Source organism: Thunnus albacares, chromosome 12 (assembly GCF_914725855.1).
Source record: "Thunnus albacares chromosome 12, fThuAlb1.1, whole genome shotgun sequence".
Taxonomy (NCBI): Eukaryota; Metazoa; Chordata; class Actinopteri; order Scombriformes; family Scombridae; genus Thunnus; species Thunnus albacares.
In genome coordinates, this window is record NC_058117.1 from 15372500 (window position 1) to 15396191 (window position 23692).

At 38.2% G+C, this 23692-nt stretch overlaps 2 protein-coding genes across 2 annotated transcripts; both read right to left on the reverse strand.

Annotated features, from left to right (window-relative positions):
• Positions 1 to 62: 62 nt before the first annotated feature.
• rab6bb (RAB6B, member RAS oncogene family b) lies at positions 63 to 6640 on the reverse strand. Its single transcript, XM_044368246.1, has 8 exons — positions 6452 to 6640; positions 4514 to 4572; positions 3786 to 3839; positions 3214 to 3319; positions 2928 to 3039; positions 2672 to 2765; positions 1536 to 1602; positions 63 to 1146 (listed from the first exon to the last, which is right to left on the reverse strand). The coding sequence occupies exons 1-8, from the start codon at positions 6519 to 6521 to the stop codon at positions 1082 to 1084; spliced, it is 627 nt and encodes a 208-aa protein (XP_044224181.1). The 5' UTR covers positions 6522 to 6640; the 3' UTR covers positions 63 to 1081.
• Positions 6641 to 7608: 968 nt separating this feature from the next.
• espnlb (espin like b) lies at positions 7609 to 10302 on the reverse strand. Its single transcript, XM_044368985.1, has 3 exons — positions 10120 to 10302; positions 8883 to 9260; positions 7609 to 8774 (listed from the first exon to the last, which is right to left on the reverse strand). Exons 1-3 carry the CDS (start codon positions 10279 to 10281, stop codon positions 7656 to 7658), a joined length of 1659 nt encoding a protein of 552 aa, XP_044224920.1. The 5' UTR covers positions 10282 to 10302; the 3' UTR covers positions 7609 to 7655.
• Positions 10303 to 23692: the final 13390 nt, after the last annotated feature.

Consider the following 23692-nt stretch of genomic DNA (forward strand, 5'->3'; position numbering starts at 1 on the left):
CAGTAAAACCAGAGATAAAATGCAAGATAGCATTAAATAGAGTAGACCATTTTGCTACCAGGTAAATGTTGATGGTTAGGAGAGTGAAGCCCTTTAATCTGTAATTTATTAATCATTAAACATTATTACATTATTCATACTGGTGAACAAGGACCACTTCTACAGAGGGACGTTCACAACATACATATTACATATTATATACAGTGCAGTGCATTACAGTGGATCGTTATATGTGTATTACCGGGATGGAGGGATGGGAACATTGGAGGCAGAGAGGGAGAGAGGGAGAGAAGGAGAGGGGGGGAGAAGGAGAGGAGTGGTTGGAAGGAGGGGGAGTTGTGAGAGTAAGTTGTCTTTTTATTACTTCTTTTTTTTTAACCACAGTACAGTTTGTTCTATAAAAGTTAAACCCATAGAGAGAGAGAGTGCCACATTTTCACAGCTACTGTTAGGTGAACCTACTGGAAGTTGAACCTTGTGGGAATATCAAATGAGATAACGTTCGTCATGAGATGCTATAGAGAGATGCTATAAAACATTCTAAGATAGTCAACCTCCTTCCAGAGCGGGAAGACCCTGGAGGGCAGGCCAAAGGTCAAAGGTCAAAGATCAGATCAGCGTGCATGCGTGCTGCAGACATTCAAACATGGTTCAGCCATTTAGAAAAATGGCTGACCACCCCACACTATTTCTCCTTCTATGTTTAGGCATCGTTTTTGGTGCTTTCCCTTTTTATATATAAAAAATACAAAACATAACAGCGAAAAGAACTCCGTTGGTTGTCCCATTTTTCTCCCTTTTTCATTTTTCCAAAACTGTTTTTTGTTCGTTTTCGTTTCGACGTTTGTTTGTTTTTTGTTTTTTTTTTGGTTCTTCCCTTCTCTCCTCCAGTCAGTTACATATTGACAAAGTATACAATATTTTACAACTGAACAAGACTGAAAGATAACATTTGATTTGTCCAATCAGATACAAGGCCCGGATGCTATATCCAATTAGAGAAGTCAACTGGAAGCTAACCAGTAGTAAGCAACACAACAAGCCTATGGTGTGAAGGGAGCTGTCCAATCGCAGCTCTGCATTAACATGAGCACCCGCCTTCGGGGACAGTCGGCTCTGCTGGTTTGTCGAGCTTGATGTCAATCACTGGGAGTTGTTCGGTTAAGGAAGAAGGTAAATATTATGATCTGACTATTCTACAAAACATAAATCTCATTTCATATTTTTGCGTCAATTAATTCACCTTTATCAATAAATTATTAAACATGCTCTATCACACATTCTCAGCATGTGTCACTTCCCAGACAACCACTATGTGGTGCTGCACCAGTACATCCACACAACCATCCTGGCTTGGTGCATTTCTTCTCTATTAAGCAAAAAAGATTAATTGGCTGATGCCTGAGTAGACAGTCAGTAGGCTGGGCTGTCTGTTTGTACTAGTGCCAACAACCACTAAGAGATTAAAAATAAGCTGCCTATTTCTCGTCTGTTTGGCTCTCGGCACAGTGAGTCACAGCGGCTGTAAAGGATACTGCCTTCAGGATTTGCATCGTCCAAGCTTTCCATTCCAGGAAGGGCTGCTGCAACCCGACGAAACAGCTAGAAGATGAGAAGAGAGGAGGGAGAGGACAGCAAGAGTAAAAAATGCAAAAATATGTATTTCATATGTCCTGTATAGACTACAGAATATCATGTGTGTTTTATGTACACAGTAAATTGTTTTATCTATGATGGGTGTAATTTTGTATCATGTGATCTCCTAATTGCAGGTGGAGCTGTCATTTTTTTGCATGTTCATGTTTGCCTGATGCTGACTTTGAATGTCGTAATGTTGCATCATTAAATTTTTGAGCAGTGAAGGAAGAATTCAGATACTTTACTTATGTAAAAGTAGCAATACTACCAAGTAAAAGTATGACAGTGTTATCTACAAAATGTATTTAAAGTATCAAAGGTAAAAGTATGCAATGCAGGAAAATGTTTTACACAATTATTTATTAGATTATTTGATTATTATAATGTGTAAGTAGCACTTTACAGTTGGAATAGGTAGAGGTGCCACTAATTTTAACTATTTTATTTTAACTATCTGTAACAAATCATCATTTTGAATGTAAAATCTCCATCTGTGAAATAAATAATAACTTAAGCTGTCAGATAAATGTAGTGGAGTAAACAGTACAATATTCCCTCTGAATTGTAATGGAATATAAGTAGTAATATAATGTGGAATTACATGGAAATGCTTATGTAAAGTACAAGTACCTCCAATTTTTACTTTGAGTATTTGAGTAACTGTGATTAGTTACAAGACACCCCTGCAGCCTGCAGTTAGGACGTATACTACATTACCATAATTGCAATGTCAGAGCTTTGACTGATGCCAAATGAGGCAAAAATGCCAAAAAAATCTTTAAAATGTACTTAGTCATTTTCCAGCTCTGCACTTTGTCAGCATGCAATGTTGAGTCCTTTTTATGCAACTTTTGTTCTACACATGTACCTAACTTGGGTTGGATGTGATCACTGTTACACATATTTAGAGATAGAAATTTTATTGATTCACTTTGGTTGCTCAATCACCTTGGAGAAACACAAAAATGTCAGAGAAACTGAGAGCAACTGAACCCCACAATGCCGTGAAATATGGTGAAACTGCAGGAATCACCTGTTTGACATTGCAGCCTGTCTTGGCACTGGTCTCGATGAACATGACGTTCAGTTCTTTGGCTCTCTGCTCTCCTTCCTCGATCGTGATTTGCCTACAGGAAAATTGAGCCAGACTCAGCATCTCGACATTAAAAATGCTAATTTATTCTAGACTGACTTGTTTCATTTACTGTAACAAGACCACATTAACTGTAGCTATATCTTACAGTCAGCTATAAACTATGTCTATGCACCGTATGTCTATACATTCTCACCTTTTCTCCTCCAGATCTGTCTTGTTACCGACTAGCATGATTATGACATCACTTCCTCTCTCTGTCCTGACATCATCAATCCATTTGCAGGTCTGCTGGAAGGAGTTCACATCTGCAGAGGCCAGACATTAACTTTATATCCAGTGTTTTCTTTTAACCATTTTGTGCCTCTTTACTGCACTTTTACTGTATTTTAGGCAGAAAACTGGTAAACAGATCAACACAGCACATACATGGATACATAGATACAATACATTCATGCATATACAAGCAGGTTTCTGCTCACTTGTAATGTCGTAGACGACCACAGCTACTGTAGAGTCTCGTATGTAACTAGGAATGAGGCTCCTGAAACGCTCCTGTCCTGCAGTATCCCACAGCTGCAGCCTTACCTGCATTTATGCACAAAAACACACACCTTCACCATCTGTTTCAATATCGTACTACACACTCACACACACATACATACGGATGTAAGGCCCTGTAAACACACTACCAGAAGGATAAGCCAGTATCAGCTTGTGTGCAGGCTGGCAGAGAGAGAGTATAATATCCTGACAAAGAAATAGTATTAATACTAGCTAAAGTAGATGATCCAGGGAAAGGCTATGACTTCTTAGGGCTAGAAAAGCCAGAGCACCAAGCTATTACTAGCAGAAATAACCTTTGGATAATCATGTTAGGCTGTGAAGAGAGCAGTAATTAAGCAAATCAAATCAAGGATTAGTCAAAACAGGGTTGAAATTGGGACATTCCTTACTCAGGATTTTGACTAGCAAAAAAGACACAAGTATACTATAATTCATCTCTACATGTGAATCTACATGAGGATTTTAAATGACAATCAAGGCTCCCTACTGTTCGGTCTTCCAGGTACATCGTCTTTGATAGGAAGTCAATTCCAATGGTCGCCTGTGGTAGAGAAACAATAAAAGAGGGGAAAAAAATAATCAGTAGAGTCCAGACCTTAAAAGCTAAATGTCTCTCTGCACCATCAGTTGTTACCATCAGTGTTTAAGAGATGAAAAATTTAAAAAGCTGTTAAGAAAAAAAAAGGCAATAAGCACAGAAATTGAATCAGACTGAAAAACTAATTTCATTTGTATTGCCCTCAGGGCTCAGTCAGTCAGACTCGTTACCTAACTACTGCGAAAGGCAAGAGAAAGAATAATATATATTCTCTATTTAAGATCCTAATATCACTATACTAACATCTTCTTTTGCGCTGACAACATTCGAGTTAGGACATCATTTATGCAAACGTATTTTACATGGACCCTGACTGTAATTTTTGGCCCAAAAACACTCATTGTAACATTATTCAGTTGTTAATCAGTCACTATTATACCATAGAAGGCTTAACATGTTGTACAGTGTGATTAATCTCATTATTCCTTTTATTCGGACATTGGAGACAGTCGAGTTTTAATAAAATATGGCTTCAATCAAGGACAAGTGGTAATAGAGACTCCCCCATTGCTTCTCAAGCACATTTATTGAATATATTTGTATTCATGCATTACATTATTCTAAATATCTTTATGTCTTCTGATTTTTTTGGGTTCTGGATCTGGTCTGAGTCTCACCTGATATGTGTTGTCGAAACTGTCATACATGAATCTAGTGATGAGAGATGTTTTCCCCACTGGAACAGAGCACACAGATGTTGATTAATTAGTTTTAGTTCAGATTGTTAGACAATCTCCAAACACACAAATAAACAATCGTATGTTAATTCAACATAATGATACGGTATATACATATGTGTCACAGAATGACAGTAAAGAACAGACAAGATCATGCTATCCAACATTCGTCCACTGCTGCTGTAAACATCACTATCAAACTGATCAAAAATCAAATCAAAATCAAAAAGATGAAGGAAAATATCAATAGGAAGATCTAAAAATCCACAGTGATGTCTTCAAATGTCTTGTTTCATCTAAAAAAAAACACCCAAATCCAAAAAGATATTTAAATGATACAAATGATACAAAAGAAAAGCAAATCATCTCATGAAATCAGTGAATTTTGACAATTCTGGTTGATTTAAACAAATGAATCATTTCAGTCATTAAATGTGTTATTGATCAAGTAATCAATCCTCCTTTATTCTTGGGAGCATGAGTAAGAAAAATGCTCTCACTGCACAACTGAGAAAACAGAGGTCTGGTCCAAAAATGATCCATTATTCAGCAAGACAGACATAAAATACATGATGATTTGAGATATTCAGCAGTTTTCAATAAGCCGGATTGGTGACTTCTCAGAGTATCAAGGTGAGTCTACAGCAGCAAGCCCCATTTTTTATTTACTTCCCACCCAGCACCATCTTTAGCACCATTTTATATCAGATCTACAACACAGGTGAGGACAGGACTTGTGAGGACAGACAGGCCCCGGGCTCTCGTGCAGACAGCAGTAGTTCTGAAGCCAGCGATGGGCAGTGGCCACCACCAGGCCTCGATTCAGCACCATGGACAGCAACATTGCAGTACAGGCCACACAAACACACACAGGGAGGCTTTCACTGAGCCAACACACAGCCCTCTCACAAACACACACACACACACACTCACACACGCACGCACACACAAGCATCACAATGTAAGACACAAGCACCAGTTTGTCACATTAGACCCTAATTATGTGCATTCTGCTCTTTGCGGTTGTATTTTACGGGATATGGGATCCTCTGCTGCCACTCTGGATGTCTGATGTCTGAACACGTATTCAGGCTGCTTTACAGCGCTAAACCATTATCGATCAGCACCTCCTGAATTTGTGCCATCACATCAAACCACAAACACAGCCATTCCCACAAAGAATAGATGGATTATTGAATATATAGTATAATGTTATGGCGCTGTCAAGACGTTTTTATTTGATTATTTATGGGACCGAACCGGAGACTGCGAGGTTCAGAAATGCTACAGACATCGCCAGCCTAGGGTGTGTCCCGAACTGACACATGGGGGACTGTTTATTATCTTCTCTCACGAAAAAAAGAGAAAACGAGTGGTTGAAAAAAGACAAGAGACACTGTCATGTAATGAAATAAAGGATTGTTCGTGTTAGAAATGAGCGATGTAAGTGTTATAAACGCGTTTTCTGAGGGCAGGCTGAGCATTATTTGTCGGTCACTGCAGCACATCAAAACATCCGAATTCATATCGCCTGCTATGATGCGAATTATGGCAATATGCGATAAAAGGATATGTGTTACAATGAGCATTCATTTTTGATTGATCATAATGGTCATTATGTTTAATCCGAGGGTGCAATTTATATATATGCGGGTTTTTTTTCCTTTTCTGTTTTTTTTCTCCCTCGGTTAATCAAATTTTCAGCCACAGATTGTGCCAAGAGCTACGTGGGCGTCAAATAACCCAAAGCCAGCCAGCACATCCTCTGGATTCAGTTGAAACTTTCAAAATCAACAAAGATTACATACATGGCCTTCAACATATACGCATGTTTGGCATCGGAGGAGGATAACTAAACCTCCCCAAGCTCTGACTCACCGCTCTGCTCTCCCAAAAATACGAGTTTAAATTTCCTCAGGGGGTTCCCCAAATCTCCTCCAGCTGACATGGTCGCAGATAAAGAGCTCAACTTGGATTATTTTATATGTTCTTATCGGTCGGCGGCTCCTCCGTTGTGGGTGCGCAGGGGATCCTCTTCTCCTCACAGACTGATGGGAATGCAGCTCAGCGTCCTCCTGTCAATTTATGGAGCTTCTGCGCCTGCGCGACCTCACCTATTTCAATCCTTCACCTTTCTATTGGACCTGAAACTAAATTCTGTTTTTTTATGATATAGATATTCGCTAATAAAAAAATATATGAATGTTTCGTTGAGGCAAACAAAATGTTTAAAAAGGTAAACTCAGTGGTGGAAATAACGAAGTACATTTACTGACATATTTACAATTTTGAGGTATTTGTACTTGAGAATTTTCATTTTATGCTACTTTATTCTTCTACTTAACTGCATTCCAATACATTTGTTTGAACATTTGTTTGCTGTAGTTACTTTATAGATTAAAATATTTCCTGTAAGATATATCATCATCTTCCAAAGTAAAATACATTGTTATAGATGAAAATTCCCACATATGAAGTAGTTCAAAATTGGAGCTGAAATTATTGTTAGTTTAATTGTTCGATCAAATTGTCGATCAACAAAACACAATTGTTCCTTGACCAACTGCAACATGACAATACTACTTATAGGTTTATCAATAATAATAATAGTCTGTTAATGTAGTAATATAACTAATATAAACCTGAAAGAGTATTTTTATTTTTGATACTTGAAGTACATTTTACTGCTCATACTGGGGTGTAAACAAACCACAAGAATCCTCTGAGATTTTCATCTTTTCTGTGACCCTGCTCTCAGATTACAAAAAAAATCCTTTCTGGTCACTGAAGCTACGCACAGGCCTCTCTTGTGCACCTCGAGACCTGGGGAAGGGTGTGTGTGGGCAGACATGAGTTTAGGGTATTATAAGATCGAATGCATAAGTTAGAGGTTTTTGTGTGGTGATGAGTGGAATTTGAAAAAGACAAAACCTTTTTGAAAATAACTATCAATTCATTTTGCAATAATTCTACATCAATAATGCATTCTCAACAAAATTTTATTCAGCTCCTGTCCATTTGCCAAACTAAGCACACCAACATGTCATCATTTTCTGCAAAAATGTCAAATTTAACATTAAGACTAATGTTCAAAGTCAAACAGCTCTGCCTCCTTCTCTTTCCAGAAAGCGAAGCTGCGGTCAATATATTTACAAATGTCTTCATTGTTGAAACAGGCAACGTCTGTGTCACTACAACCCTCATCTGGAGTAGCAGTTTGAACTATAACCTTAGGTACAAGTCTGGAATCTGGCAACAGTGATGATGGCGATGATGATGGTGGACAGCGGCACAGTTTCGAGTCCCCAAAAAAGTGAACTTTGATGTCCTCGAAGCCATCACTCCACTGTCGCCTCCCGGCCTGGATTTCCTGGAGAACAGCCTTGTGGAAGTCCCGCACCTTCTCCCACGGGTAACTGCCGACATGGTCAAAAACTTCAAAGCAGAGGAGATGCCTCATCTTCCTCTCCTCAGACGACAATTCTTGCTCTAAGATGTGGAAGTATCCCAGCATGAATAGATCAAGGGTCAAGTTATCATGGGTCATTGCAACACCATCCACATCTGGCAGGAATTGCTCTGGGGAGTAGGTTACCTGAGGAGAAGGATTTTGCGAAGTGTTAGAGGAGGACAAACAAGATGTTTGTGCATCTTTGAGTTCTAGTTTATTCCTCCAAGAGTTTAGCATCTTGTCCACAGCACCTCGCTGTTGGCAGAACTGAAACATGGAGGTGATCCTCTGCTGAGGCGGTGCTGCTGTCACTGCCTCCTGTCCCTGTCTTTGCCTCGCTGCTCTCACTGAAATAGCATAAGCAGACTTCTTCCAGTGGCTCAGGAACAGCACTACAATACGCTCCTTCCTTAAGCTGGTAGTCTCCATCACAGGTACAAGTTTTTTAGGAGAATCATTGTGGCTAACCTCACAGCTGAGGCCTGTGTTGGCATTCTGGTTGTTTATTCCTGAAGCTCCGACCACTAATTGGTTCTTGAACCCCTGGCCTCCTTTCACAATTCCAGCAAAGGGATAAATACTTCCAATCTGACGTTCAAAGTTGGATCTGAGGTTTCTGACTGACACCCCAGACTGTTGGATCTCCCTCTCCACCCTTTCTCTCCGTGTTTTGCTGTAACTGTTGCTCTCCAAACGATGGCTAAAAGCCGACGCCATCCCTATGTGAGGTATCCGACATCCACTAGAGGTCTCCCCGTGTACTGGCACCATCTCTTGGCCCTGTTGCACCAAACCCTGGCTCAGGTCAATTCCTAAGCTATCCCTTACCCCCTTCATCCCGTCCATCATGCCTTCCACTATGCTCCTCTCACCTCTTTCCTCTGTGGTTTGGTTCAGATTAGCCACCAGCACTGACATACTCTTGACAATCTCTGAGACACGACTGCACCACACTGGCAGGGTCAGACGACCCTCTGCATCCATCTGCTGTAGGACATCTTTGTTAAGGGAAATGTTTACAATAGGATCAGGTAAAATCGCTCTCAGTTCTTCGGTCAGCCTGGTCAGCTCCAGCTCATAGGCCTGGTAGCGCTTCTGCAGTGACACGTTCTCGATTTGTTGATGCAGGTACACCAGGTCATCTTCTGTTAGGAGCTCACCAAAGGGCCCCAAGACTGCATTATGGGCTTGGGAGTACTTCCATTCATCCACATCTGTGTAGCCATTAGGCATGTCCTGTTAGAGGGAAAAGTAGATTGTAGTGAACAGGCCTGAAACGTTTCATTTGGACAAAATCATCTAGGCCAGAGCATCATGTTTTTGCAAAAAAAGTATGTCTTGTAGAAGGAAGCAGGTTTCCTTTACAGTATCACTACTTTCTGTTTTGATTCACTACCACATGCACATTTTTAACCATGCTTGCTGTGTGGCTCTGTGGATGTCAATTTGACACTGTCAGCCAGTTAGTTGAAATGTTGTATACACATTCACGGCTCCCAGTGGAAGAATTAAGTGATTTTTCCTCCAGCACCATCATGAGGTGCACAGTTTCGGTTTTTAGTGAAATTGCCCCTCAGGATGAATTGTAATAACTTGTGATCACCTGAGTTATCCTCTAGTACCAGGTGAAATTTAATACTTTAGTTTATGACTAAATACTTGCAAAAGTAATGACACTCCCATCAGCCTCAGGTAATTATCATTACTTTGAGCTAATTAGTGCTAATTAGCAAATGTTAACTTACCTAACTAAGGTGAACATAATAGACATTGTACCTGCAAAGAATTAGTATGTTAACATTATAATAATGAGCATGTTAGCTGATGTTAGCATTTACCTATAAGCCCCACTGTGCCTAAGTACAGAGCCTCTAGCATGGCTGTATACTCATAGTCTTGTTTTTATGTTATGTTGGAGACTTTTTAAATTAAAACATATACAAGCTCTCCACTGTGATTTAGACTGTATCTTCCTCTTCTAATCCTGCCAAAGATGATCATACAAATCAATTTGTGCTTATTCATACATATGTTACACCTATCAGGTTGTAGTGCTTTCTTGCATGTACAGTACAAATGTATAGCTGAGGAGTACCTGTCTCCTTTGTTCCTCCTCATCCTGCAGTCTGACCTGCAGCTGCCGCACCATCACCTGTCGTTTCCACTCTGCTATGGGGCGACCAGCTTCATCGTGAGTGGGCACCAGGGAATCGATGTCAGCTAGGATCACATCGACGATTGGTACCTCCTCCAACATCTCCTCACTGTCAAGCCTCTGTCAGCATTCAACAATGTAAGACAGCCAGTCAATGCTGAGCTCTGCACCATGCCATTTTTTCAAGAATAACTTGATAATCATATCATACAAACCCCATAAGGCTTACAATTTTCTAATACTCTTTATGTCCTCTGAAGGATTACATGAATGATTATCAGCTATGCTAATATCATAACCCAAACACTATTGGCACCTAAAGGTCATGACAAAATGAGGCAGAATGATGCAAATGAAGCTCCACCCAATAACAACCTGAGCAGAGGCCTTTTAAGCCATTTTTTAAAAACCAAAAACACAAGAGCAAGATTGTCAGGAATTAATTAGAACAGTGTGTTTGTCTGTTCTAATGTAAGCTGCAAATTTAAGCATGCTCAGTTAACTGGCTTGCTACCTAACCTAGCATTATCATATTAACAATAGTAGCTCTGCAGCGTGTGCTGCTTTAGATTTAGTGATTACTAGGAAGGCTGAAACCTCAATGTTTTATGCTAAGCATAGATTTTACGAATTTGGTAATAAGCCAGGTCATCTCCTGGCCAAAGAGAGAAGGGAAATGAATATTATTCTATCCATTAAGGACAGTACAGGTAATACATACTAATACATCTCAAAATATTAATAGAATTCTGAAGAATTTTTACCAAAAAATGTACTCCTCCAAATGTATTGCTTCAGATGAAACAATGAATACTTTCCTGGATGAAATGAACCATGCCAGTATGTCTGGGGACCAGAGGGCCAGAGGGAGAACATCTGCAGGCCTGTTACAGAGGTCGAAGTTGTAAAGGCTATTTATTCATTGAAGGGAGGTAATGCACCTGGCCTGGATGGATTTTGCTCAGAGTACCAACATTCCTTTGATCAAGGTCATTTACCACCTTCTCTTAATATGGCTAGTATATCTGTTATACTTAAAAGGGCTAAGTATCTGATGAATGTGGCTTATACCACCCAGATAGCTTAATTGGGGTTGATAGCAAATTATTATCTAAGGTATTGGCCAAGAGACTAGAAAGTCTGCTACCAAATCTCATAAATCCAGATCAAACAGGATTTATCCACAATTGAATCTCGGCATCCAACGTCAGAAGGCTTATTAACATTATTCAGTTTGCTAAGCAGGGAGGAAGTAAGTTCCTTGCTGTATCGTTGGATGCCGATAAGGCCTTCAATAGGAAGGAATGGGGTTATTTGTTTAACGTCCTAAGGAAGTTTGGGCAGGGAGGTAATTTTTTGAGATGGATACAAATAATTTATTATGCACCAGTGGCTAGAGTAATTACTAATGGTCTAAAGTCTGAACCTTTCAGACACCAGACAAGGTTGCCTGCTTAGTCCACTATTATTCGCAATTGCTCTGGAAACTCTGGCTGCAGCTATCAGGCTGCATACTAAAGTTAAAGGAGTCACAATAGGCAACATTTTGCAAAAAATCACCCTTTACAGTGTTGATATTCTCTTATTCCTGTCATCACCTGAATTATCAATTCCAGCCATCTTATCTATTTTAGAAGAGTTTAGTACAAATATTGGGGTATAAGATGAATTTGGAAAAATCTAAAGCCATATTAATTGGCAATACCTCTGATGTCAAAATCATAGAGGGCTTCCTGTTCAGATTGACTAGGTTGGGATTAATTTATTTGGGTATAAAAGTTTCTCTGAACCTTAAAGATCTATGGAGATTAAAAAGAAAAGAATTTGACAACAATGGGTGGCCTGGGACTGCCTAATATTTTCTTTTATAATTGGGCATGCCATGCCTGATCATTATGGGGCTGGTTGCATTCATACCTTAGCTCAGACTTCTGTATACATTTCTGGGCATGCATACACTTCTCGCCTTGGGGCGTTCTTGTGAATATTACACAGAATATCCCTACAGAAATTAAGGCTAATTCAATGATTTATAATTCTTGTAAAACTTGGCAGAATATTACTCAGTTTACAGACAGAAAAGAATTTACATTTATGTTATCTCCGCCCTTGGGGCTTAAATCTTTGAGTACTGGAAAACTAAAGGTATCAAGATTGTAGGAGGAAATCTCATGACATTTTCTCAATTACAGGGGGTTTAATTTACCTAAGGAGCATTTCTTTGGATATTTGCAAATTCGCCATTTTATCAAAACACAAACTTTTCCATTATCAGATATTCTGAAATACAGTGCTATATAATCATTTCATTTGATCCAAAGAACCCTAAACATTTTATTTCTGTTTTTTATACATAGTTGTACACTGTCAACTCATTCTGTATGGACAATATTCAGTTCAAATGGGAGAAGGAATTGGACAATGTATACACAGAGGTTGACTGGAAAGAAGTTGTTGATTGTGTTAGAAGAATTTTCTATCTACATTTCACAATTTTAGAATTCTATAGCCAAAGAAGTTAAGAAAGAACCAGGCCTCTTTTTGTTGAATCTACCTGCTAAAAGTGCATCATTTTTTCTGAAACATAACCTACTTGATAAAATGCTACTTTTCCTCTGTTTAAATGGATTAAGGACACTCCTCCTACTGCCACAATGTGGTATAGAAAAGTCTTTAATGTGTTTCCGCATGAAAAAACTAAATCTGTACTCAAAGCAAATGTTCCGGAATTCATAAACTTGTGGAGGCCTTTCCTGGATCAGCTTTGTGTTGAAACGTACAATACACTAATGAAGGGACACTGAACTGTGACCAATGATGAACTGATGATGGGCCAAAAAACTAAAGTCTTCTAAGACAAGGATATATGGGATGGGGCTGGACTTTCCTGGATGGTTTTGTGCTGTGTTTTTTGTTGTTGTTGCTATTTTGTTGTTGTTTGCTTTTTTGTTGTTGGTGTTGTTGCCACCAACCCCCTGCCTCATGTGTATGTGAGTAACCCTTTTAGTGTTTTTTGTGCCTGTCAAGCAGCCTATATGGTCCCAAAGTTCAGCTGCTCCTCCCACTTCCTGGCTTCTTCCGTGATCCTGATTGGTGCGGCACCTAGTCCAGCGCTCCAATCCAGATGGTTTGATTGGGGAATTGAACCTATAAATGTCTGGCCAGCTTGTCAGGCCACCTGTGATTTGATGTGAGCAGCTCACCACTGTGTCTTTCGAACTGCCTTTACTAAAAAGTGTTGAATCTGTATAGGTTCCATTTCAATATTAATTGAAGTTCTAGTTCATTACCTGGGGACTGGGCCAGATAAAGTCTTTGCTGATTACTGATAACTCACACACTGAGCATCTTCAATGTTTAGACACACTAGGTGCAGGGGTGCTGTTTTGACTTTTTGGTCAAATAAGAGTTAGTGAGGTTTTATTTTTGTTTTGGTTTCTTTTAGATAAAGATAGGTGTAACGCTTGTTTAAAGAGCCCTCTTTTGGTTATATTTGGTTATTGATTTGAACAGCACTCACGGGCCCTTTTCCTTTGTAATTTGTCTTGTGTTTTCGTATTCAACAATCTAAGTTCTTTGTCAATAAATAAATGTATTTTACCAACTAAATCTGGTTTCATGTTGCTTCCCTTTCCCATAATGAGCTGGGTCATAACAATTATCATAAAAAAAACAATAGTAGCTCTGTCCTGCTTCTCATTTGATTTGTGGAAGTTTCCACTGCAGTAATTTGGTATACTAAGGTTTCATTATGTTTGCTAAAGTTATCGGTTATTCCTCATTCTCAAATCCCTTTTTCTTGTTAAAGTGAAACATTATGTTTTTGAAAATATGAATAATGGACAAAATCTAAAAAATGTTGCCTGTCCAAGTATGTTTGTCTATTGTAAGCATCCAAACAGGGTTAGTTTAGAACATTTTTTACATTTTACCGTACAATACTGTTGTACAATACTGGCCTTTAGACACATGAGTCTAGCCGCAATCTTTTCATACTAAATCATGTATATAGTCATCAGGAGCATATCTCTTGCAGGGTTCTAGCTTTAAAACTGCTGGAGACATCAAAACTTCTAGTCCTCAACCATTTCTCAGAGTTAGCATTAAATAGCTAGCCTGCTAAAGCTAAAAACAAATCTGCCAGCAACACTCCTTTTTTAGCCAACAAACTAACTAAATTCTCATTGTACCGTAAACTGCATACAGCACATGTTGTGCTAGACTGGACAGCTCAGGCATAGCAGTAACTAATAGTAATTAGTAACAGTAACTATTAGGGGCGGTGCTTAGCAAATGGTAATTAGACTCACAAGTCAGTCAATCTAAATGCTTTGCTCATAGAGACTGAGGACAATCTCCCAGGTTTTGTTGTTAAAACTGGGCAGAAACCATTTTAAAGAGTTTTTTTAAAAACCTGCATTGCAGAACTAATCCAAAGTCGTTGGGGTGTCCCTTCATATTGTGGCGGTGACATGCAATTCACTACAGAGGAGAATGGGGGGAGAACATCTTTTCCAGTAAGGCATGTCCTTGACAAAATGTAAGGGGTGAGGGTTTGTTAGCAGCCATTCTCGCCACCATTCAAGCAACTACCATGCATTTAGTAATCCCCAGACTTCAGTAGACTGTCTGGTATCGCGAGACTAATGGTTAATCAGCCACAAACCTCTGCATGGGTGCACATGGTCTTTAAAACATAAGACACCCCATATTATGATGCAGTTTTTGTAGTTATGAGTATGTTACAAACTTAATACACAAAAAATCTGTTATCCATGTATGGCACACTTGTATGTAAACTGGCAACCTCAAGGCAATATCAGCTGTCTTTATTGTGTCAAAGTGATTTGTTTGCACCTTTTGCAGATTACTTTTTTGTCTTGAAGGCTGTAGCTGGCTCACCATTTGTCCAGTGAAGACTGCAGTGAAGCCGGCCTGCCTCAGTGACTTGATAGACTTCATCTGGGACATCAGAGTGAGATCCCTTTCTGGCGGCCTCAGATGGCTGAACGATGTCACCACTTTAAATATAATGTATCAACAAAAGTCAAAAGTCAAAACATTTATATTATAAACAAGTGAGTATTTCTCTGTTTAGACAATGTTGCACACTCTGGGCCCTCTCACTGTTAATCACCTGAGGAGGCCACCTGTATGTGCTGCATGGAGCCTGTTGTGTGTTTTTTTGAGGTGGCAGACAGAGTCTCAGCAGAGGAGGTCATTGCAGGAAGTGGGACAGGGTGGCGAGGCAGGGGGAGCACCTCCTTCACTGGCTGCTGGGAACACACATACAGCAGCTGTGAGCCATGCTTAAAGGGACAGTTCGCACAAATCATACAGAAAACAATGTAATTTCCTACCTACCACAAATAGTATATAGACATTGCTTTTGATTGTTGATGTTTTGTGATTTGGGTGATATAATCAGACTATAACAAAGTCTTTAGCTTTTATTGTTGTGTTTGATTAAAGAGTCAAGTCTAGACCTACTCTATGTGAAAAGTGCTCTGAGATTACTTCTGTTGCGATTTGCGCTATATAAATAGAACTAACTTGACTTGATTGGTCACCTTGCTGTTCTCCATGTTGATTCTGCTCATTCACTGATGAAAGCACTGAAAGCAGCAGGAGCTCCTCTTTCTGAGAATGACAAGAATAAAACAATAGATACATATATATATACATATATATATATATATATATATATATATATATATATATATATATATATATATATATATGCGCAGAACCCTCAAACTCCCAGGCCTCTGGTAGAGGACCCAAGCTTGAGGAAGACACACCACCACCCCCCCACCACCCCATGGGAGGGGGTTGAGAGGGAGATTTTTTTTTTTTTTTTTTATAATTCTCATGTTGTCTGGCAGACGGTACAGGAGTCTGAAATGCAGGACCTCAAGGCTCAAAGACAGTTTCTACCCCCAGGCCATAAGGCTAATTAACACCTCCAAGCCCCTACCCCCTCCCACATAACCAAACAAAGGACTTAATGCAACTTTGCACACACTGAGCAATTTGCACACATTTGAACAATATGCACACCTCGTTTGTCATTTTGCACATCCTTTTTATATTGTTCATAGCATAACTGTTATCATCTTGTCTTCCTCAGTGTGTATGGATGTACGTGAGTGGTGGGTGGATATGAATGTGTGGCTGTGTGTGTGTCTGTATATATTTGCCTACAAATACTTTTAAAATACTTTATTAAACTTAGTTTCTAGTATATTTTAAATAGACTAATTGACAGCACTAGGTAGAGAAATAGCAAACTGCAAACATAGCAAAAACAAGAATTTCATTGCATTGATAACTTGTTTTTTTCTGTATATGACAATAAAACCTTTTGAATCCTTTGAATAACAACAACAACATACATGTAAAGTGAGCACCACCAGGAGAGCAATGAGACACAGAGCATCACCCAGCAGCATTACATAGCTACTGTATAAACGGTTTGAAAGTAATCTTCTAAGAGACTGAGACCCCCCTGATGACAAACACAAACACATGCTTAACGTAAAGAACACAGGCTATGGCTGCTCTTGGAGCAGAAACAACAAGTGGTGAAACAGGACCCTGGTCAGTGAATGCAGCGTATTGTATCCCACACCGAGTGCAGGAGAAAGTGTGTTAAAGTTTGGAGAGACATGATATCCTGCTTCAGGTAACATTACTGATTCACAGGATTTTTTCACAAGCTCCATGCCATTCAATAGCCAAGATACTACAAGGACAATTGCAATGTTTCGCCCAATTAAATGTGAACCATAGCCCAAAAAGTCAGATGTCTTCTGAGTGGTAACTTTGTAAATGGTATACGCATAAAAATAATTACCACGATGTAGATAAACCTAATTTATTAAGTACACTAGTAATATCTTCAATTCACCTACAATTAGGGATAGCTTGCAATATATTTTATATATTTGTGTGCTTCTAATCCATTTATACCTCTTTATTCCACCTGTTACTGACAGTTATATGCAACATACTTGCAAGTAAGCCTATATAAGACAGAAACACAGCATCACCTGTCAAATACATCACATAATTATGTTCATTTTGTTTACAATGCGTCATATGTGTATCTATGTATGTATTTTGGTATGTATGTTTCTCTAAATTCTAGGACTCCTAATTTTTCATTCAAACTAACTATAATTACAGCTTGCATTTACATTTCATTATAAATACATGCAATACTTACAATATGGTCACGCAGCACCAACAGTGTGACGGTAGATGAATGCTAAAAGGTTTCAAAAAACAAGGATCAGGCAGAAAACCCTGAAGCTGTTGTTTGTCTCTTTACTCTGGAGCAGCCAATAAACACCAAGGCCAAGGAGCAGCACCGCCTGGACCCAAACCTCAGATGGGGGGCCTTCTTACTGTGCATAATTAAAGAGGTGGGATAGGGTGACCTGCACCTGGAAGTATAGAACAGTAGCTCTGTGAATGTATGTAGGAGATAACGTACTGTAAGCTGATGTATGTGCGCGCTTATGTACACCTTCTCACGTGCTCAAATGTGTGCGTTAGTGTGTTCACACTTACGACACAATACGACAGTCTCAAACCAAATGTGTGGCTTTGGAGTGATAAGGAGATTTTGTATTTGAAGTATAATTGTGCTTTAGAGGGTATAAATGCTAAAAATTTGGTTTGATAATTGTGATGTAAAATGAGTAATACAGAAGTGAATAGAGAAGGACAAACATTGATCACATATAAACCAGACCTATTATACCAAATGTACTGTCTGTCATGAAGGGCATCACACTGCTGAATGGTTGGCTGTAACCCCAGTGCCTGACAGGAGGCAGCTGCCCCTCTCTCAGTGCACGGCCTTTGTATCAAGCCCAGTATTTCTGCCTCTGTTATTAGGGGATTAGTCTAACTGGCCTTCTGCAGCTGAGCACATGGTGAGTACATAATCAATAATGGAAGGCTGCACAAACGCAGCAGAACAACCTCACACAAGCGTGGCACATGTGTTCACCCTGAGCAAAAGTACAAAATGTTATGCAACAGACATGAGAGGACCATTATGTTACTTGTATTGGTAGAAAATTCATCCATTATGTTGCTCTGTCAGCAAAAACAGTCTAGTTGGGGTCATGTTTTATCAGATTTTTTTTCTTTGTTTATGCCGAGAGAAAGGTTAGATTTGGTGGCCCTGGACCGAATGAGCAAGACAGACAGAGAAAGTAAGCTTTATTTACAATGTATAGCATGAGAAACATAATGTGCTGCACAGAAGTAGTCAGTCAAGATAAATACATAATCAGATTTTTCTGCCTCCACCTGTAACAAAAAGACTACTTTAAAGTGACAATAGGGGGTTTTAGTTATGCTGCAGATATAGAAAAAAGTCAGAACAGAATTACATATATATATCTAAATCATGATTTAAGGAGAAGTGGCATTATTTCAAGATAGAGGGTATTAACAAAAAACACCACAGTTGATGAAAGTTTCATAAATATGACAGTAGTATATCAGGAAACTATCTAAAATGTGGAATTACAGATCCATACTTTCTGGGACTGATTTGGTTTGACATCATTTTGGTTATGTAAATTTCACGATACACTACAGGACAAATAGTATACTACAAGAGGTATGCAGGGAGCTAGATTGTTATTTTTTCATCAAAATTTTTCATGTTGGTTGATATACCTGTATATTTGGAAAATCAAAAGAAAAACTTTCAGAGACCAAGAGTCAAAATTACACCATATTTCCCACCTTTAGCAACAATAACATCAATCTCTGCTTCGCCAATATTGAGACAACAGTTATTTATTTAATTAGTGACTTATCAGTGCTCAGGATTCCAGGGTTATTAATAATTTGGATATATTCTTTGTGGGTGATGCAGCCCAGTGGCCCCATATACAAAGTGAACAGGGGACCAGAAATTGATCCCTGGGGAACTCCACACATGGTTTCAACCATTACAGAGACAAATTTCTCCAAAAATACAGAGAAATGTCCTCAGATTCTACAATTAAAAATACTTAGTAGATTTATTCCAGTATTTTTAGGCTCAATATGTTTACATTTGACTACTTTTAAGCCAATAAATGTAAAAAGGTAAAATATACAATATTTCCCCATCAGACTTTAATTCCCGGCAGTACATAGAAGGGTTGAAAACTGCATTTAGATCTTCATGTTGGGAAAAAAATAATAACTAACAGTGACTATTGTGAGAAAAATCCATATAATTAAAAAAATTATATATGGGGGCGGGGGACTTTGACCCATGACCTCAGTATTTCAAAACCTTATCAATGCATCATGCAGACAACTGTGTGTTCTCATTGATAAGGAGGCATGAAAGCAGGATCGGGATTGAATGTAGGAATGCAATATCTTCGATATTGAATTAATATGGAAACTAAATTGACAGTTTAATATGATGCATATTGAGGAGACTAGAAATCTATAGATGATAATAATCTTTAAGAAATATGACTGACACACTTGTAGCCAGTATTAACTATTTATGTATTATAGCATTTTTTTTCTTGTAGACGTCAATTTACAGTGTATCTGCAGTTTGGTATCTGCATATTGTCATTAGACAATATGGATGACAAGTACAACAAACTTGTAATTACCACAGAAATGCAAACATTGACTAGTGCATCTACCATAATATTAAGGTTCATGTTGTGCATCTCCTCAAGCCAAAAAAGATAAATGTGAACAACAAAAATTAAGAAAGACAACAAATAAACACACAACATGTTGCATAAGTTTCAACACTCATTTATTTATTCGCCTTATTTTTTTCTTGACAACTTTTGTTACGTGTCCACAGACATGGGAAAGAACTCCAGAACACTCAAAAGATAAACGTGAGCACTGAGATTAAGACTTCATCACAGGCTGGGACCTGTTTCTGCTTCTGTCAAGCAGCTTGGAGCAAGAGTGCAGACCTGGGGTCATCTACCTGGTCCACGTCAACCACCTCACCCACACTGAGCTGAAATGTGCAAAACCGATCCCTGATCAGCACTCTGAACTCTGGGGCGACTCTTGACACAGCAGCAGGCCAATTATTCTTATTCATCGTGGTATACTGAGGAAGAGAGTTAATATCATCTGTGTGATGAGACCCAACACAGAAATCTCCATTTATATACAAGACAGAGCCAAGAGGAAGGTTTCCAGTTAGTCATTACAAGGATCATGAATGACAATACTTTACAAGCAGCACTTCATGGGGGGAAAGCTGTTGTCATTAGCAAGCGGTAAGTCAGGAGAGAGGGACGGAGTACAGCAGAAGATAAGTGGACCTGCATGCTTCGATCCAGAGCTATGACGGTTAAAAAGCAGCCAAATATAAATAAACTCATTTACCTTTCAACAATTACTGGCCAGTGAACTAAAACTGCCTCACAAAGTGTTTTTTAACATGATACCCTTAAACTCTTAGGGTTGGAAGCATTGCAAGTCATCTGCATTTTGTAAACTAAAAAAAATCAATGCAATTTTGGTGCAGTGTTAGTTGTTTGATTGCTGAAGCAAAAATGGCACAGTTTCTCCTTCCTTCAGGACAGGACCATAACATTTTAAAACACAAACCAATCTTTTAAATACATTCTTAAAACATCATCTTATGAAATCATATTAAATAAAGATGCTTTGTGCAGTATGGACTTCAATAATAGTGCAATAGATTTTAAGAATTTTATAAATAAAACTTTCCATTTGTCCTTTGTTCCAGTAGGCAACATACAGTTTATATCTATGAGAATTTTACCAAACAAAGAAAAACTGATTATACCAAGATGACCCAAAACATTCAGAAATAACAAATGGTGTAATCCCCTTTAATTCATTCCTGACAGAGAAATATATAATTTCTTGTTTAAAAAATAACATTGGAAAATTTAACATGGCTAAATCAACAAAAATTTAACAAAGAAATAAAGTGAATACAATACACATTGTTACAAGCATTTCCATTTAATACATGAAATGACAATTAGCTGCTCAAAAGTGAATGAAATGTTTACATTGTGACATGAATTTTTTTTGCCATTTTAAAATTAAATCACAACACAGAAATGAAGTGAAGTGTAGTTTTGTAGCTACATTGTGATTTGATTTTAATGTGGCATGGGCAATTCATGTCACAATGAAAAACAATTAATTCACTTATTAAAGACAAAAAGCTAAATAATTGTCATTTTAAAAATGTTCTTCATTTAATTATGACAGTAAATGCATACATAAAAAGAAAATACATATACCATGTATACATGTATATACATGTGTATTGTATTTCACTTTTTTTCTTTGTTTAATTTGTTTTAATTTGGGCATTTTAAATCTCCCAAACAAACACAACAACTCTAAAATTAAATGTAAAATACAACCTTCTTATTACTTTGGATTATTCAAAATTCACATCGGTCAGATTTTGAATGAAGTTTCACAGTTTTTGGCTACATTGCTCAACAGGTTGGCTGGCCTGTGGCATATAGAGTCCTCAGTACTTTCTGTTGACTGATTGTAGGTCAGATTTGATAAAAAGCTGATCACAACCAGTCAGACAGGAAACAGGAGGAAAACTGGAAAGACTGAATGGTTGACAGACCATGTCTTTGGTATAAGATGTAAAAAAAAAAAAAAGAAGAAGAAGAAGAAGGTGTTCCTTTCAAGAATGGACAGAAACTAATATAATACAAACATGAAATTGTAATTCTAGCACTGACAAGATAAAGATTTTTGGGTTAAACTCACGTTCCACTGATAATTTTAAGACTGAAGTTTGGGGTCATCTTGGCACATTGCAGACAGACAAAAGCAACTAGAAACCATCATTGGACATAAAAGTCATAACAACACCAAGCTGATCATACTGTACTAGGTTCTGACACCAGCATCAGACTGTCAAATATCTAGCAGCTACAGTACAAAAGCTAAGAGGGGAATTGGCTTTTAAATGCAACATTTACAGTCAATGGTACAGTAGTGCTGTACTGTACTGTTACAGGCTATACCAACATACTATAGAGCATCATTGATAATATTCACTCTCCAAAACATTGACATTGATCATCAATATAAAAAAGATCCATAGCATCTACTATTACTCTACATAAAAGCTTCATCTTAGACACATGTAACTAATTTCTGTGTTGACATCACAGACAATGATAAATGAAAGACAGAAGGAAAAGAGGTGCAGAAAGGGAGGCACTAGCTGGTGCATGGACAACACACTTGCCCACTCAAAGCAACTGCCCTCAACAGATTACAGGTCCATTGTCAATTACAACATTGTCCTTTCCATTTAGCTACAAGAGGAGACTTAAATAGTCTAACTAACTTATTTAATGTAGCAACTCTGCTGGCCCATAACAGACAGAATAAGTGCTTATTTGATAAAAATTAGCAACCACATACAGTACAGTTGTCCTCCTGGTGTATTTACCATATAAATTATCTTCGGTCAATTTAGGCATATTGATTAGTTTAAAGGAATAGTTGTTATTTGCTTTCTTGCCATGAGTTAGATGAGAAGATCAACTGAAGCTGGAGCCAGCAGCTGGTTAGCTTAGCTTAGCATAAAGATTGGGAAAGTCTGGAATCTGCACCTGGCCAAGAAATACTTCAGCACATAACCCCGTAAAATTGCAACTTCTCATTCTTACATTTTGTTTTTTAATAAACGTGTTAATTGGTGAGCTTTAGAGGTCTTGGTAGGTGGATTTTGTTGTTTTTGGACAAACCCAGGCTAGCTGTTTCTCCCTGTTTCCATTCTTTATGCTAAGCTAAGCTAACTAGCTGCTAGCTCCAGCTTCGTATTCACCTTAGTATCAATCCTCTCCTCTAACTTTGAGCAAGAAAGCGAATAATAGTATTTCCAAAAATGACGAACTATTCTTTTAAAATCCTATTCTTCTCAGAAAATGTCAGCTAATACAACTGCACAGTGGAAAATGTTTTGCAACAGTTAAAACTAGAAAACATCACTTTGGTCAAAACAACTGAGTAAATGATACAAGACATTAACTCAATAAAGACAATAAAGTGCAATGCAACAAAACTGGTCAGTGGTCCCATCACAAATAAATAACAGTGCAGAGAACATACAAGAGCAACAATAAATATTATTATCCTTTATGGTAATATGCACGAGGGATTATGTAAAAAAAAGAAAAGAAAAAAAAGCACATGCCCAAAACAAGGCAAGGACATTATCTCTCCTGTATTATTTTGCCTCAGTCTAGCCAACAGACTCAGTATTCAAAGATCCAGTTAAACAACTTTTAAAAAACTGACACAGAAACAACAACTTACCCTTTTGTCCTAACAAATCCCTCATGCTACTTCAGTGTTTTAAATGACAAGCAACAGCAATCTACCTGTTTGCTATCTGAAACTTCTGCAGGGAAACAAATACTCTATATGCTATAGAGCACCAAGCCATTCCAACCTAAGGTAATGTACAGTATATGAAGGATGTATG

Bases quoted from the DNA above. Each gene is read 5' to 3' on its own strand.
- rab6bb (XM_044368246.1), bottom strand. From the start codon at position 6,521: ATGTCAGCTGGAGGAGATTTGGGGAACCCCCTGAGGAAATTTAAACTC. The intron at 4,573-6,451 runs GTGAGTCAGAGC...GCTCTGTTCCAG, and splicing joins ATTTTTGGGAGAGCAGAGCG to TGGGGAAAACATCTCTCATC. The intron at 3,320-3,785 runs GTAGGGAGCCTT...GCATAAATGCAG, and splicing joins TGTACCTGGAAGACCGAACA to GTAAGGCTGCAGCTGTGGGA.
- espnlb (XM_044368985.1), bottom strand. From the start codon at position 10,281: ATGTTGGAGGAGGTACCAATCGTCGATGTGATCCTAGCTGACATCGAT. The intron at 9,261-10,119 runs GTACTCCTCAGC...TCCCTCTAACAG, and splicing joins AGGAGGAACAAAGGAGACAG to GACATGCCTAATGGCTACAC. The intron at 8,775-8,882 runs GTGGAAGGCATG...GTACACGGGGAG, and splicing joins AAAGAGGTGAGAGGAGCATA to ACCTCTAGTGGATGTCGGAT.